A 17,821-nucleotide genomic window follows, 5' to 3' on the forward strand; every position below is an offset into this window, starting at 1 on the left:
TTTTACTGTGTATTTTAACATAAAATTAGGAAAGATCATCTAATCAGAATTATCTGTTTTTTCTCTTATAGCTTCTGATTTTCCTTTCAAGTGTAATAAGATGACTGGTACCCCACCATAATATTATACAAATATATACTCCTAAAATACATTTTAATATTCTTTGGTATTTTAAGGATACACATATTTAAATGTTCAGTCCTGCTGGAATTTGTCAGGATAGCATGTGACGGAAATCTAGTTTATTTTGTTCCAGGTAGACCAGTTAAATGAGGGTCAGTTACATGAGGGCCATTTATGCAGTGAATGCCTTGTGCATACCCAATTAAATACCATTTTTGTCACATGTATAAATCAGTATTTTCTGGTATATTTATTTGTTTTGATTACACTGTTTTTCATATTGTTTTAATATCTGATAGGGCATGGTAATTGTTGATATTTATTGCATGATTCTCATGTGCCACGGGTGCATGGAATAATGTAAGCCTCATTTAATTTTCATAACTCTGAGCTAGGCATTTTCATCCTAATTTCTGAAACTAAAACTGAAGTAACTTCTTCATGTTCTCATAGCTTAAAGAAGGCAGAGCTACAATTCAAATCTGCAGTATTATTACTCCAAATCTCATGGTTTTTCCCATATTTTACCATGACTAATACCTATCACAGATTTTGTTAAATTTTGTATACTCCACAGAACTGATTCTGAAAGTGTGGTCCTGAACCAACAGCATCAGCATTACCTGGGTACTCATTAGAAATGAAAATTCTTGGGCCCTACCGTAGACCTACTGAATCAGAAACTGGGAGTGAATCTGAGAATTTTTAGTTGTGTTTTATTTAATAAACCTTCCGAGTGATTTGCATATATACCAATGTTTGAGAACCACCGCTCTGGTTTCTAGTTATGACACGTGCACCTTGGTGTATCTAGGAAGTGTTTATGTGGTGAATGTTGAATGACTCTGTAGACATTGTCTTTCTAGGTTTCTTGGTGTCTCTGGAGAGCCCTTGGACCAGATCATCCTCCAGAATCCAGCCCATCTCTTCCCAGCAGCTCTGCTTGAGTTCACAGATGACCACTAAGCTTCAGCCTCCCTAGAGAAGTAGGGTTGCAACCCAGTTGGCCATGCCAGCTAATTGGACCTTACCCCAGAGATCCCCAGCCCTGGCTCCAGAGGATCATGGCAGCTCATATAAGGTGACGAGAAGTCTCAGGGGTGGGAACTCATCCCAGGAATAGATATCTCTGATCAGTCACCAGAGCCTATGGGCAGAGGCAGATGGGCCACAGGAAGCAGCCAGACTCTAGACCTGCTGCTCCTGAAATAAATCTTGATCTTCCTGTCAAGAATGAGCAACCCTTGGGTAATGTCTCTATCTTTGGAAGCTAAGTGTATAATATGGCAGTGGAGAGGTGGACTGTCAAGGAAAACTGTTTATTTCATCAAACTGTTTTGAGCTTTTGACTGTAGATAGAATTCCTGGTTAGAAGTCACTTTTATGTGGGATTTTGAAAGTGTTTCTCCATTTCTTCCTACAGTGCCTCCCTAAACACAAATAATTCTTTTTTTCTTTTTGAGACAGAGTCTCACTCTGTCACCCAGGCTAGAGTGCCGTGGGGTCAGCCTAGCTCACAGCAACCTCAAACTCCTGGGCTCAAGCAATCCTCCTGCCTCAGCCTCCCGAGTAGATGGGACTACAGGCATGCGCCACCATGCCCCGCTAATTTTTTCTATATATTTTTAGTTGTCCAGCTAATTTCTTTGTATTTTTTTTTAGTAGAGATGGGGTCTCACTCTTGCTCAGGCTGGTCTTGAACTCCTGAGCTCAAACGATCTGCCCGCCTTGGCCTCCCAGAGTGCTAGGATTGCAGGCGTGAGCCACCATGCCTGGCCAACACAAATACTTTCTCTATTCTGCTTTTGAAACTTCTGTTTTTCAGATATTAGTTCTCCATTTTTTTCCTCTACTATTTTCTATTTCTTTGTTGCTGTCCTTTCTGGGAACATTGTCTTCCAGTCTTTATTGGGCTTATTATTACTGCTGTCAACATTTTAATTCAAAGTTTTAATTTTTAAAAACTCTAGTTTGTATTCTAAATATTCTTTTTTATTAGCATCCTGTTCTTATTTCATGGATATAATATTATTTCTTAATCCCCCTGAAGATAATGTGATAGTTTATTAGGAATAGTTTAATTTTTTGAATAGGCAATACATACACTTAGTTAAAAAATTACAAAAATATGAAAAGCAACACACTGAAAGTATTGTGGTGAAAGAAAATCAGGGGAGATGGACTGTAGTTCACTCACCTTTCCTTTGCCTGTCCATGTCTCCCTATGTAAATGACTGGTTTTACTGGTTTTCTTTGTTTGCTTAGTTCTCTATGCAAGTGAAAATAGCTACAAATGTTTTTCTTTGGATTTCACAAAAAATGGCCTACTAGCCAAACTTTTTGCACATTACTTTTTTAGTGTTTGTTCAGTGAAATACAGGAAATATTGTGAACAAGGTAGCAGTGGACATTCTTGTCATATCTTCCCTTTCTATTGGATACATAAGAAGTGGTGGAATTTCATTTCATGGTTTAGTCACATGCAGTGAGGGTGTCAGGTGAATCTCAATGAACTGCCACTTCTTTTGCTATTGAGCAATTTTATGATTGGGTATATTAATAATTGTAATCTAGAAGATAGGAAGAATGGATTGAGGCATAAGATATCATTGGCAAAGAAGCAGCAGTCACTTATATTAGGCAGAATAAGAAGACGTTTGTTCACTTTTGTGCTTTGAACAATGTTCTGATTTTTGTCTGTGCTTAGCCATGTAATCATGGTCTTGTTTCATCTTGCACCGTGATGGTCAGAGAGTGGTCTTGTTTGACATTGGGGTTCAGTGAGATTGTTTTTGTGTAGCACCATGGAGAATACCATCTCTTAGCTGATCCTGCCAGCTAAGATCTGCCACCTCTAGCAACACTGAGATTTAACTGATAGTACCAGGCCAACTCTCAGCTGTGAAGGGCTGCTTTTGTCTTCCTTTAAAAATGAAGGAATGGAAAAAGATTGACTTAGAAACAAGAACAAACAGGAAGCTAGGGCTGCAATTTTAGGAACAGATAGAAAGGAATTTAAGATGAAAAATAACTAAAGGGATGAAGATTGATATTTCATACTTATAGAAGGAATAATATATAAAGAATTATAAAAATTGCCAGCATTTATTTAATTAATACTATATCTTTGAACTATGTTAGCTAAAAACGAACAGAAATCATTAAATATATCATTGGCCATTTTATCACAGTACTCTCAAAAGCACTGATCAAAGCAGAAAAAACATAAACCTTTGCTATAACATTGATTCTGTTTCCTTACCAAGAGCATAAATTAGAAATAAAAAAAAACAGGTTCTTGCAAAACAATGTGAATATATTTAATGCCACTAAATTGGACATTTTGGCATTTTAATTATTTTTATATTTTTTCACAATTAAAAAAAAATTCAATAAAGTCCTACATTTAAAGTTTGTGTCATAAAGCTACACTGTAGATAGAGGGGGGAAAATATAGATTTAAATGCCTTTTATAGGAATCCTGGAAGTTTGGAAAAAAATAAAATATGAGTTATGGTTTCAACTGAAGAAGTTAGAAAAAGAACAAATCAATAAAGATAAAAGATAAAAGAACAATAAAGACTGAAAAAAGATAAGGGAAGAAATCAGTCACAGAGAAGAAAAATAGTTGCTAGAGATATTTAACATAAACACAAGTTGCTTCTACATGGTAATAATCAAGAAACAGGAGTATAGATAAATATAACCAAAGCATGTAACAAAACAGGAGAAATAGTTACTTCTATATGTAAAACAATCATGAATGAATATTATATAAAGTCTTACAAAAAATATGAAAACCCAAGCAGAAGGATAACATTGTTACCAAAAATAAATGTCTAAATTGGCAAGAACAAATGATTCAAGTCCCTGAAGAAATTATAATGTTGATCCAAGACTTCCAACATAGTCAAAAATGATGGCAAAGTTCGTATGTTATTACAATTGATCTCAATGCCATAGTTTTGCATGAAAGATAATATTCAAAATTATTGTCAGCTTTGTTTTTGGCTTTGTTTTGTTTTGTTTACAACATAGAGCATAACAAATTAATAGGGAAATATAATAAATTAATAGGGAAATATGGGGTGAATTTTAAAAAGAGGAGCTAAATTAAACACAATAGCAAATCCCATGTTCCATATTCCTAAATACAGTCTCTCCATCTCCAAGAGACAACTATTCACATTGAATAAGAATGTGTCCCTACAGGGATCAGTGTCCTTCAGGGATGTGGCTATAGATTTCAGCAGAGAGGAATGGCTGCACTTGGACCCTTCTCAGAGAAACCTCTACTGGGATGTGATGCTAGATACCTACAGCCACCTGCTCTCAGTAGGTAAGTACTGTCACTTTGGTATCTGAACAGACCCCCCACTGAGATTTCCATTCTCAACTGACAAATGCTGTGATACATCTTATATAAGATGAAGTATTGTCTTGGATTTGTCCAGGATTCTTTAACTCTTTGGGGCACTCACAATGTTACTTTCTTCTTAGAGGTATGTGGTTACATTTCTGAAGAACAAACTCTCATTGAGCAATGAGACTTTATTGATTGGCCTCTGAAACATAATTAGCTGGACCTCATACTTTATCATTTCCCATGTACAGGGTATCAAGTTCCTAAAGAAGAGGTTGTCATGTTGGAGCAAGGAAAGGAGCCATGGGCACTGCAGAGTGAGAGTCCACATCAGAGCAGTCCAGGTGAGTGAATGTGATCCAGTTAGATGGGAGATGGGAGTAAATCTCAGCTGTCTTGACAAGACTGGAACCTTTGAAATGCTATTACAATGACTCTTCTGGAAGGTACTAAATTTTTTATATTGCTTGAGGATCCTTAATGTTGGTCTCTTAGATAACTGAATGCCTTCTACCTGGATGACCTTTGTCATTTCTGTCTTCTTCCTTGGCTTTTTGGATTCCAAATCGTGTCAGTGTGCCTCATTAAAGATCTTTCTTTCTTGATTATACTTTTCTCTAACATTCTTTTTTTTTTTTTTTTTTTTTTTTCCTGCCTTCTCCATAGTCCTAGAGTCCTTCATTATACATTCAGGCATTCATGGATCTGCTTTCTTTCAAAATTACTGTTTGTCACACACTCCCACTCCTACTAGTCCTCTTTTATTTTTTTCTTTGTCCCTGTGACATGCCTCAGAACTTTCTCTCCAGTCAGGCTTTCTTCCTGTTTTCCCCACAGGTACTGCCATGATATTTCTCAGTTTTTCCTAATTCTCCATGCCTTTCAACCAGCTGATGATTTGGGGGTTACTGTCACATAATCTTGGGGAGCATCAGTCTGCTGTGTTTGACATTATCAATCACCTTTCCTGACATTTCCTTCTAATGTTGTTTCAGTGATTCTACACTTACTAGGGCTGTCTGCCTGATTGGTGTTTTTGTTATTGCTTTATTTTTGTACTTGACCTGATGATGTTTGAGTTTAATCATAGTCCTCAGTTTAGGACACACTATCACCATGAGTGTGGGTGAGGATCCTCTCTTATTTTATTTCTTAATTTATTCCCTTTCTCTCCTTGTCTAAACCTGTCTCCCTTCCCATTATCAGCCACTGGTTTATATTAGTAACTATTTTTTGAATTCATTCATGCTGTAGAATTTAAAGTGAATCATGGGTATAGATCATTAAAACTAATGAATGTTACTGTGCTATATTTCTTGTTCTCTGTCTTACTTTTTCCACATCTATCCATGGTGCAGTCTGTTCTTCTAGTTTATTTTTTTTATAACTGTTGACTTGTGTCCCAGAATGTTTCCTATGAATACACTATCACCACCCTCATCAAATTACTTACTCTGACCCTTTTCTCTGTGTTGATCCAGGATGAATCATTTGTAGCCTTCCCTCTAGCCTCTACTAGCTGTTCTTTGAGCTACAATACCTGTTTTCTCCTTTGAGAAACGGAGTTTGGGTTTTCAGCTGCACTGCAGGGAATCTCTGAAAAGTCTTCTTTCCACATTGAAAGGGAAGGTGAATATAGAAATGATGTAAAATTGTATTTTGATCTTGGAAAAATGTGGCAATTTGGCGACCAGATAGCTATCAGCAAAAAGAAATCTTTCAATGATGTTGCTTTCTTCAAGAAGATATTGACTGCAAAGAGGCATTATGAATATAAGGACATTAGAAAAATAATTCATCTAAACTCAAACATCTTTTCTTCCTCCAAAAGAACCCATCACTAGGATGCATGTGGAAATGATTTGAGACATGATTTATAGTTCCATAGTCATGATTAAAAAATGCATCAAAGAATGTTAAAATTTAAAGATTACTAAATATGGCAATATTTCTTCCTATACTGACCATGAGTATACTCCCAACAGGTCAGAAATTGTGGGACCATAATCAATGCAGAAAAATCCTCAGGTATAAACAGGCATCTTCTCAACATCAGAAAATTTATCCTGGGGAGAAATGTTATGAATGTGCCAAATTTGGAAAGATCATCACCCAGAAGTCACAGTTTAACATACATCTGAAAGTTCATACAGGAGAAAATCTCTATGTATATACTAAATGTGGGAAATCTTTTGTACAGAAGTCAGAATTCATTACACATCAAAAAACCCATACTAGAGACAAGCCGTACAAATGCAATGAATGTGGAAACTTATTTTTCCAAGTACCTTCTCTCATCAGGCATCAGAGAATTTATACCAGAGAAAAACTCTATGAATGTAGTGAATGTGGGAGAGGCTTCCCTGATAACTTAGATCTCAGTATACATGAGAAAATTCATACTGGTGAGAGACACCCTGAATGCAGAGATTGTGGCAAAGCCTTCACACAAAAGTCTACTCTCAAGATACATGAGGAAATTCATACAAGGGAGGGATCCTATTTATGTATTAAATGTGGACAGGCCTTTGTCCAGAAGACACAATTGATTGCACATCAAAGAATTCATTCTGGAGCAAAACCACATGAATGTAGTAAATGTGGGCAGTCCTTCATTTCCAAGTCCCAACTTGAGGTACATCAACAAATTCACACAAGAGTGATGCCCTATGTAAGTACCAAATATGGGAAGGTCTTCAATAATGGTTCTAACCTCATTACACATGAGAAAGTTAAAATTAGAGAGAAATCCTTCATATGTACAGAATGTGGGAAGGCATTTACTTACAGGTCAGAGTTGATTATACATCAGAGAAGTCACACTGGAGAGAAGCCTTATGAATGCAGTGACTGTGGAAAAGCCTTCACTCAGAAGTCAACACTCACAGTGCATCAGAGAATTCATACGGGAGAAAAATCATATGTATGCATGAAATGTGGTCTAGCCTTTATCCGGAAGGCACGCTTGGTTGCACATCAAAGAATTCATACTGGAGAGAAACCTTATGAATGTGGTCAGTGTGGGAAATTCTTTACTTCCAAGTCACAACTCCATGTGCATAAACGAATTCACACAGGAGAAAAACCCTACATGTGCAGTAAATGTGGGAAGGCATTCAGTGACAGATCCAATCTCATTAAGCATCAGAAAACTCACACAGGAGAGAAGTCCTATATATGCTCTAAATGTGGAAAGGCCTTCACTCAGAGGTCAGAGTTGATTACACATCAGAGAATCCATACTGGAGAGAAACCTTATGAATGCAGTACCTGTGGAAAAGCCTTCACGCAGAAGTCATACCTCAGTATACATGAGAAAATTCATACTGGAGAGAGACAATATGAATGCCATGAATGTGGGAAAGCCTTCAACCAGAAATCACCATTAACTGTGCATCAGAGAATCCACACTGGAGAGAAACCTTATGAATGCAATGATTGTGGGAAACCTTTTACCTCCAAGTCTCAGCTCCTGGTGCATCAACCAGTTCATACAAGAGAGAGACTGTATGTGTGTGCTGTGTGTGGGAAAGCCTTTAGTGGCAGGTCAAATCTCTATAAACACCAGAAAACTCACACTGGAGAAAAGCCTTACATTTGTTCTGAATGTGGGAAGACCTTCAGACAGAAGTCAGAGTTGATTACGCATCATAGAATTCATACTGGAGAGAAACCTTATAAATGCAGTGATTGTGGGAAATCTTTTATTAACAAATCAAAACTACATGAGCATCAGCGAATTCACACAGGAGAGAAGCCTTATGTGTGTGCTGAGTGTGGGAAGGCCTTTACCAATAAGTCAAATTTGAATAAACACCAGAGAAGACACAGAGGAGAGAAACCCTACCAGTGTTCAGTCTGTGGGAAAGGTTTCTTTCAGAAGTCAGTGCTCAACGTACATCAGAGCATTCACTCTTGAGAACAACAATGTGAGAAAACCTTGACGAGGACAGATGTGCTTGTACTGTATTGAATCCATACAGCAGAAAAATATGTATTATTGTAATTAGAAATGCTTACATCTCAATCTCACACATTACTGTTCAGAAGATAACATCTCAGAAGGCACTGAATGAAGCAAAGGATGCTTCCCACATTCTCAACCTCAGTAAACCTTGACGCATTTATACTGAGAAGGAACTTAGGTGAATGCATTAGAAAAAGCTGCTCGTGAAAACTGTGATGGAACACTGTTACTGAATTCTTAATAAGAAAAATTATATTGTTATGTTAATGTTAATCCTGTTTTTCTGTGGAATTGGCACAGTGCCAATAAAATGAATGGTAAAACAACATAATATGATACTGATACAGATACCATTCCTTACCCCTGCGTAGCTTCCAGGAGTTGAAGCTGCCCTCCAACTGCACATGTAGGTTCAAGGAGCTACGCTCATATTATCATGACCAACAGGATCGTTAAGGGATGAGTTCCTGAAGACTTCTGGAGCAGGGTCCCTCTCGGGTAGTGTTGGGCTGTGGGCTAGGACCTCCAGTGGATCAAGTAGTTGGTTGATCAGTTAGTACCTGGCCAAACTGAAAAAGTAAGATTGGGAACTTAGAAATCGCCACAGTATTTCCCCTCAGGCCTTCATTGATGGTGTGCATGTGACTCTTCCTTGTGACCCAGAGAGTGGGACTACTTGTGATCTTTTAGGCTGTTTGGCTCCCTAAGGGGCTTCAGAGCCTGAAGCAAAGTCTATAGCCAGAGTAGCTGCCTGTGTGAGTGGAGGGATGAATGGGGCTTGTGCATTAGGGATGTCTTTCCTATAGTCTGCATTCCTGCTTGTGCTCTTTTCCCTGCATTGTGTTTGGCTGTGTGGCTCGCTGGCTGTGGTTTTCCTTGCTGTTTTTATTTGCTTTTGTTAAGGTGGGTGTGAGTTTGTAGGTTTCTTGGAACTGGTATATGTAGAATGCCCCTCTCCATCCTGACATGTACCTTTCCAAAAACAAGAAAACCAAAATCCTCATTATGAACTCATTTTAGACATACAGAAGAAGAGAAAAAAGAGGACAAGTAAGGTACTTTATAATTCCAATTTCCCTATTCCCCTCAAGTTAACATCTTACATCACCATCATACAATGACTAAGAACAGGGGAGTAAATTTGGAACAGTATTACTAACTAAACTGTAGATTTTAATGGCAAATTCACCAGTTTTTTACTCGGGTCCTTTTTCTGCTTTGGGATCTACACTGCAGTTGGGAGTGATTTCTCCTCAGTTGCCTCCAGCCTTTCATGTTTCATCAATTTGCCTTGTCTTTTATGACTGATGACATTTATTTTGTGAAAGTATTATGAGGAAGCAAGGTTTCCCAATTATAGAACGATGCCATTCCTTGGTATCTATTATACTGGTTTTTCCCTCATTAACATGTATTTCTTTATTATTGGGCATGTGTGATTATGGTAGAGATCTTGGTTTACATGCTTTTTGCCCACAAGATATTTTTATTTCAATGGCAAATCATATGCCATATGATTTCTATATGCTGTAGTTTAAATGTGCCCCTCAGAATTCATGTTTTGGAATCTTAATCCCCAATGCAACAGTGTTGGGAGGTGGGGACTAATGGAAGGTATTTACCTCATGAGGGAAAATTCCTCATGAATAGATTAATGCCGTTATAAAAAGAGCTGTGGGAGTGAGTCTGTTCTCTTGCACTCTTTGCCCTTCTGCCTTCGGCCATGTGATGAGACAGCAAGAAGGCCCTTGCCAGATGCTGACACCGTCATCTTGGACTTCCTAGCCTCTGAAAGTGTGAGAAAATAAATTTCTGTTTAGAAATTACCCAGTCCATGGGATTCTTTTATAGCAGCACAAAACAAACTAAGATACCATACAAGGTTATATAGCCAATCATGGCTGTCCTTTGTCTTCTAATTCATTTTTCTCTTCTTTTCAGTTTCCTTTTCATTCTTGAGTAATTACAAATTTCTGCTGAGCTATGTGTTTTTGCCTACATGCACTTAATCTTCTGGCTTCTACTGTCTGCGTTTAGAAGTTGGTCCTTGGTGGTCCTTGGTGTACTCGTTGGTGCTTGAAGAGTTCTCTGTTTTTTCTCTACAGGCTTCTAAGGTCTTCGGTTGGCTTTCAACACATGTCTTCATGAGGTCCTGGTTAGTTTTCTTTATGGTTAGCTTCCTTGCAGTAAAGTCCTCCTTAAAACATGGCATGGGTTATTGTGGGGCTAGGAATGTCCAAATATCACCTCTGACTTGCTTTCTTAACTTTCAGAATCCCATTTCCACATATTACACTGAATTTTCTTTTTTTTTCTTTTTTTTTTTTTGAGACAGAGTCTTGCTTTGTTGCCCAGGCTAGAGTGAGTGCCGTGGCGTCAGCCTAGCTCACAGCAACCTCAAACTCCTGAGCTTAAGCAATCCTCCTGCCTCAGCCTCCCGGGTAGCTGGGACTACAGGCATGCGCCACCATGCCCGGCTAATTTTTTCTATATATATTTTAGTTGGCCAGATAATTTCTTTCTATTTTTAGTAGAGACGGGGTCTCGCTCTTGATCAGGCTGGTCTCGAACTCCTGACCTTGAGCGATCCACCCGCCTCGGCCTCCCAGAGTGCTAGGATTACAGGCGTGAGCCACCGCGCCCGGCCTGAATTTTCTATACATTGGGCTTGTATTTGTTCTTCACTATTTTTGATTATTTTCTCCTCATATATTATAATTTATTGTCATATTTGAGTAGCTTAACTTTTTAAATTTATCTGTGTCTACTCTGTTCTAAAACCCATCTATTCAGTTGTTGGCTTTGGTTAGCTGTAAGTTGTAGACATAACTTCTGTGTTCTCTTTTTCTTAAATTCATAAAAGAGTTGCCATTCTGTGTATAACTGAAATTCCTTCTTTGACTTTTACCTGTATGTGGTTTTGTATCCCTCCTGTGTTGACAATTAACCATGTTTCAGTAAATTTACATAAAATAAATGGACACCTTTTACATTTGAAATCTAAAGAGTTTTGGCAAATATACTTGTAAGTGGGTTTTGGCCATAAGAAAAACATCAAGATTGGGATATGAGTGGGTGGAACAAGGAAATCCTTTGAAGAAATTGTCAAAGTCTTGAAAGCCTTGAAGAAACTGATTTTTCCTAATTATGTTACCATTAATCATGACTATAACAATGCCATTATTATCATCATTGTAAAGATGAATAGTATTAAGTATAAAGAAGAAAGAATCAAAATAAATGGTCCAGGTACACACAGGTGATATCTGTCTGAGCTTATATATCAGACAAAGATACCATCAAAGTCTAGACTTTTGGCATGTAACTGCCAAGCTATCCCCACTGTCTCCCATAAGACTCCAAGGGCCTTGCCCTGAAACAGACTCACGCAGGAAAACGTCAAAATAAACTTAATTCTCCCTATCATTGTTGACCATCTTTTCTCTATAAAACCCTGTCTTTTGACCCAAACCACATTGTCTACAAACACAGTCACCTGCAACGCATGACAACCTCTCACAACAAAGGCCTAATACTACAAGACTGAGACAAGCAGCTCCTCACTTGCTTGTTTTCAGAATCAGGTCTATGCAGTAGATCAAGGATAATACTGTCTAAAATCAAGGCCATAACATTTTCTTCCATGAGGAAGAATATCCTTTAAAGACAGACAGCCAAGGAAAATTTTCCAAATGAGTCTGTTCGAACAAGGTGGGTAGGGGTGGGGCACTGGGCAAGGTCTTCCATCATGAAACCCCATCCACAATCCCCATCCTTCACTGCACAAGACAGACCAAGGATATATGTCTGGAAGTACATAGTTGGGAAAGATAAACATGTGCTGCTAGAAACTGAAAAAAGGCCAGAAGAAACAAATCAGGGGGAAAATTATACTGCTTTCACTGGAACTCCTCTTTTAGGTGGGCAGAAGCCAAACTTTCCTGCTCTTAGGGCCGTTCTTGCAGAGATGTACAGGAGTGAAGAAGAAAGGCCCTCGGAGACTAGAGGGCTTTGTTAAAAGTAATTCAGATGAAGCCACCCTATAGCCTCCTCCATGGGTACACAGAACAGGGCAGGGGTAGAGTAGTACCATCAGCCTTCCCTACTTTCTATAAAAAAAAAAATTCTGTTACATTGCAGCAACCTGAGTGTAGACTTTATCAGGGAGATACCTATAGTCATGCAAATCATAATATTTTGGTCAATGACAGACCATATATACAATGGTGTTTCCATAAAATTACAATACCACATTTTACTGTACCTTTTCTATGTTTAGATATGTTAAGATACATAAAAATTTACCACTGTGTTACAATTGGTAAATACTGTACAATATTCCAGCTAGTAACATGTACAGGTTTGTAGCCTAGGAGCTATAGGCCATATACCATATAGCCTAGGTGTATTACTATACGATCTGGATTTGTGTAAATATATACTGTTCTCACAATAAGCAAATCGTATAACAACACATTTCTCAGAATGTATCCCTGTCATTAAAAGCCACATAACTGTATTGAAAAAAACAGGAATTGCTCTAGGAATGCTCTTCGTAGTGGAACTGTCCCCAAGAAATAAGAAAAGGGCTGGGCAACATTTGTGCCTAAATCAGGAAAAGGCTCCTTTGATGGCCAGGCCCTACCTGGCTAGGCCCATGGACCTGAAGGAAAGGGTAGAGAGGGCTTGAAAGTTTTCTGAGGTGGGAGTAGGTGGGACAAACATTCAAATTTTGCCAAAGTACACTTCAAAGACACAATGATATGAGGTTTGAAGACAAAAAAGAACTAAGAGAAAGGAGAGTAACTCCAACAGCAGCTTTGGTTTGAAAATAAAAATAAAAAACAAAAAAGAGAAAGGAGAGTAACATGGAGACAAGATCATTGTCTTAAACCCAAGTTTTACACTCACGTCCAGGATCCAGGTGGCAGTTGGGAGTGATTCCTTCTGCATGGCCCCAGGGCTATACTATGTTCTCCATCTTTTATTGTCTTCTATAGTTTTTGAGGCCTTGATTTTTATTTCCCTGTATCAGTCTTATCAACAAGAAACATTTCTCAGTTCAGTAAAGACAATATTCTTTGGGATCCACTCCATTAGTGTTTTCTTCTCCACACATCATTTTTAATGATTGGACACGTGATTATCATGCAGTTCTGCGTTTCCATGCCTTCTGCCAACAAGGGAACACTTGCTCTCAATGCCCATTCAGATGGCTGCATGCTTCACATAGGATGAGAGGTAGCTACTGTGTCTGGCCTTCACCTTGTAATAAAGTGTGTGTCATTTCATCTGCACTTTGCTCTTCATTCCTATTTTCCTGTGTGTGACTTCCTACCAGCATAGAATCCTCTGGCTGCCATGGTTTTCACTGAGTAAAAGGGACTGAGTGTTGGGTAGGTAGGTGCAGGTGGGGTGGAGGTGGTTGCAGTTTCAGAAACTTTTTTTTGTCTTTTTATAAGATTCTCTGAACTTGACTTGGACTCCAAGAGAGGGTCTCTTGTGATCCCAGGTATGCTTTGCTTTTCCTTAGCTTTTTTTGGGGTCCTTAGTGCCCCTTGGAAGTATGCCAAATATTGTCATTGTCGGTCTTGGAATGGCCAAATATTGCCTCTGAAACACACTCTCACTCCATTTGCCCTTCTGGGATCCCAATTCCACATGTGGCCCATGTCACATTTGCTCTACCTTGAACTTGCCTTTGTGTTTGTTTCCAAATTTCCTGGAAAGCAGCGGTGAGAGGCAGGAGACCCTGGGCTTTGGGACCAGGGCAGGGATCTGCTAGGCCCAGGTCAAAGGGAAGCAGTGGATTCTTGGGTCAATGAGTTTTCAGCTGACACCTTCACTTGGGGACTGAGGTATCTCCATGTGCCCCACTGGCCCCATCCCTATATCACATATTTTATCCCCACCCCATCTGACCCCAGTACTAGTCACCCCATCCTCTCTACGATCAGATCCAAAGTGGAGTTCAGCATTGCTGCCTCACAGCACAAAGCTCAGGCTCTACAGGTGCACTAGAACCTACCCAGAGGTCTGGTCAGTGGGGTCCTGAGGACAGGATGGCCAGGGGCCAGCCCTTGATCCCATGTAGCCATCTATCTCTCCCCCCCCATTTCTTCTGCTGCTGCAGCATGGCTACCTGGATTTAAATTAGACCTTGCAACTGGCATGTCCCTGGAGCAAGCTAGGTGCTTCTGTAACAGTGGCCACTGTAGTTGCCCAGGGAGGTATCACTTTTTTAACAATAATTATTGCTTAATTAAAGTAGGTACATTGTACTTTTAGACTTAATGCTATTGCACACTCAATGGACTATAGTATTGTATAAACAAAATTTTTATATGCACTGGGAAATAAGAAAATTTGTGTTACTCGCTTTATTGTGGTGGTCTGGAACTGAACCCGAAATATCTCCGAGGTATTCCTGTGTTTGTATAATACTATCACCATGCCTGTTCTCTTTTGATAATATTCCCTTATAAATGTTTTTTAATCCTTTTCTAAGTATTTACTATGAAATTTTCACACATATACTAAAGAGAGATTATAATGCATTCTATGCATCCAGCACCCTGCTTCAACACTTATCAACATTTTGTTATTCTTGTTTCATTCATATACCTTTCTTCAGTAGAGTTTTTAAAGTTTATATTCTGCCTATAAATTTTTCCATATGAAACTCTAAAAGATGAGTCGCCTTCTTTTTAACTTAATCACATCACCTACAAAATTAACAGTAATTCTTAGGCCTCTGGTAGCAATGTGTGTTCACTAATGGACTTCCACAGATTTTTCCTTAGACCATCCTTTGGGAGAAGGCGGCGAACCAGGGATAAGCAAAGTCCAACTCTCTTACTGGCTCTATTTTCAAGCTGAGTCCCAGAGAGGTACATAACCAGCCTGAAGGTCCCCAGCATGCCCACATCACAGAGCAGGTCCAATTCCCTCAAAACAAATTCCCCACCTGCTGGGAGTGAACACTTTCGAAAAGTAGAGCATAGAACCTCCCATCACTGTCAGGTAGAACTTCCTGACAGAAGCTGGCTTGTGAAGAATATTTAGGAGCTCACCAGGTGAGAGGAACTGTATCTTTACAGCTCCCTACCTGCACTGCGTCCCCGCCCCGGGTCCAAACGGGGATATGGGAGTGTTAGCTGCTTCATAATTTCCATATAAAAGCAGCTAGCGGCAGAGCTAGTGATTGGACTTAAGGTTTCATTGCATAGTAGGTACATTGTTATTAATTATATTTTAATTTCAACGTAAATAAAAACAGTAAAGCTTTCTTTAGTCACTTTCTGTCACACGTTGGCCATATTAAAGGTCATTATTATTTTTATTATTGCTGCCTATTGTAGTCGAGTTAGTGCTGAGGCTAATGGAGATTAATGCGGGGGAATCAAATCTCCATTTCCCTCTCCTCCCATGCCTCAGCCCTTCAGAAGACACCTGGACTTCTTCCTTTTGCTCCCTCCTCTGGTGACGTCGACCAAGAATGGATTGTACTACTCTGACTTCTACCCTGTTTCCCAAGATGGGTTCTCCCGTCAGTTTGTAGCATCATTCCTGCAGCTTATCTTCCATTCCGAAGTCTCTCTCCGACTTGTCTGGGGTGGTTTCACCCAGGAGCGCACTCTTATTTGACTATTCCACCCGCTCCCATAGTAGTTTCTCTAAAAAGTGTATTATAACATACTGATTTCTCCCCTTATCTGCTCAGCAGATAATTATGCCAGGCAGTGTGCTGGATTTAGAGGAGTAACTTAGCTTTTCTTAGCTAACTGACCTCCAGATCCCATCTCCAGGAACTTCCTTCTCCTGAGTAGAAGCCTGTTCGTTCAAACAAGGGTCTCATACCTGCATTCTACTTGAGAATCTCAGCCTTGCTCTATGAAACGTGAGAACGGCTGATCCCTCCGCTGTACGGAATGGATACGCTTCCAACATGGCAGCCCGCACGACGAAGCACCAAATGGGCGCGGCCATGTTCTCTGCCGAACAGCGTGTCTTACGGAAACTGCCCAAGGTGTCTAAAGGAGTATCTGAGCCCTGTTGACTGTAGGCTAAATGTGTGTTCCAAGTACACTGAGAGCATGCGCAATACCAACAGTCCATCAAGGGAGGTGCTAGAAGTCAGACCGGAAGTTGTTGTGGTCCTGGGAGGCTTTTTCGCCGCCGGCATCAGGAGTATTTCCGTATTCCAGTGCCCTGAGGTCTCTGAGGTTTTGGTTGATCGCGATTAGAGATTCTGTGAAGTCAGTAATGGGGGAAGGGAGGTTTTCCGTGGAGTTAGTTATGGTGGTTTTTGAGTTCATTGTTGTGGAGATCTGTGGCGTCGTTGGTGGTTGTCTGTGATGGGGGTTTCTCGGGTCAGTGATGGGGCTCTTTGAGATGAGTGATTGGGATTTGGGGGTCAGTCATGGCACTTTGTGGTCAGTGACTGAAGGCATGTAGGTGTCAGCTGTGGTGACAGGTGGGGTCTGTGATCAGCTTGCTTTCTAACCTGAGTTGAAAGTTTAGGTCGCTAATTTTCAGCCGCCTTTTAATATAAAGATTCACAAGCTTTGATGTGTAGCATTTTTCTTTTTTTGTTTAAATCTAAGGTTTTTTTTTTTAATTCAGCTTTTTTTTTCTTTGACCTATGAGTTATTTAGAAGTGCATTTTCTGTTTCAGATGATGTCTGTAGGTAAGGCTGAAGTTCAAAAATTGGTTTGTGGCTTAGTTCATGGTTAGTTTTCATAAATGTCACATCAGTTACATAAAAATAATATGCATAAGTTCTCTAATTGTATTGTTATAGATATTCATTAGGCATATCGTTAATATACATATCTCCTCAGATTATTTTGTCTGCTTGATTCATTACAGGGGAAGGTAAACTACTCACACTGGAAAGGTTATTTGTCCTTCTGTCAGTTTCTTCTTTATATATTTGAAACTATATTGTTAGAAACACTTGTATATTTTTAATAAATGATATGACAAAATAGCCCCAAATATATTGTAGCAATTCAAGCTTCCACTAACAATTTATAAAAGAACTCATTTTCCCAAATGCTTTCCAGCACTGCATATTGTTGCTTTTTTAAAGTTTTTACAATTCTGAGGGAAAATTATATCTAATTGCTCTGATGAATTTTCATTGTTAGTCAAATTGGCACCTTTTTCGTTAATTTCCATTTGTTTTTTTTGTGAATGTTCATTTTTTTTTTCAGTTTTTTTCTTTTGGCATATGTTTTCCTAGTGATTGCTAAAGTTGTTTTAACATTAGAAGCAAACTATCATCATACATTAACAAAATGTTATATATATATATCTTCATTTTTATTTTTATGTTATATTTTAACATAAAATTAGGAAATAT

General features: G+C 39.0%; 1 protein-coding gene across 1 annotated transcript; it reads left to right on the plus strand.

Moving 5' to 3' along the window:
* The first annotated feature begins 1,132 nt into the window (after positions 1-1,132).
* On the plus strand, positions 1,133-8,405 carry LOC138374780 (zinc finger protein 585A-like). The gene is made up of 4 exons (XM_069457912.1): positions 1,133-1,204; positions 4,336-4,462; positions 4,738-4,830; positions 6,472-8,405. Exons 1-4 carry the CDS (start codon positions 1,133-1,135, stop codon positions 8,403-8,405), a joined length of 2,226 nt encoding a protein of 741 aa, XP_069314013.1.
* The last annotated feature ends 9,416 nt before the right edge of the window (positions 8,406-17,821 follow it).

This window comes from Eulemur rufifrons, chromosome 24 (genome assembly GCF_041146395.1).
Source record: "Eulemur rufifrons isolate Redbay chromosome 24, OSU_ERuf_1, whole genome shotgun sequence".
Taxonomy (NCBI): domain Eukaryota; kingdom Metazoa; phylum Chordata; class Mammalia; order Primates; family Lemuridae; genus Eulemur; species Eulemur rufifrons.

What these genes read in the sequence shown, in the direction of transcription:
- LOC138374780 (XM_069457912.1), top strand. Translation starts at nt 1,133, where the DNA reads ATGCCAGCTAATTGGACCTTACCCCAGAGATCCCCAGCCCTGGCTCCA. An exon ending in ATCATGGCAGCTCATATAAG is followed by an intron (nt 1,205 to 4,335) that starts GTGACGAGAAGT and finishes GTGTCCCTACAG; the next exon opens with GGATCAGTGTCCTTCAGGGA. An exon ending in TCCACATCAGAGCAGTCCAG is followed by an intron (nt 4,831 to 6,471) that starts GTGAGTGAATGT and finishes TACTCCCAACAG; the next exon opens with GTCAGAAATTGTGGGACCAT.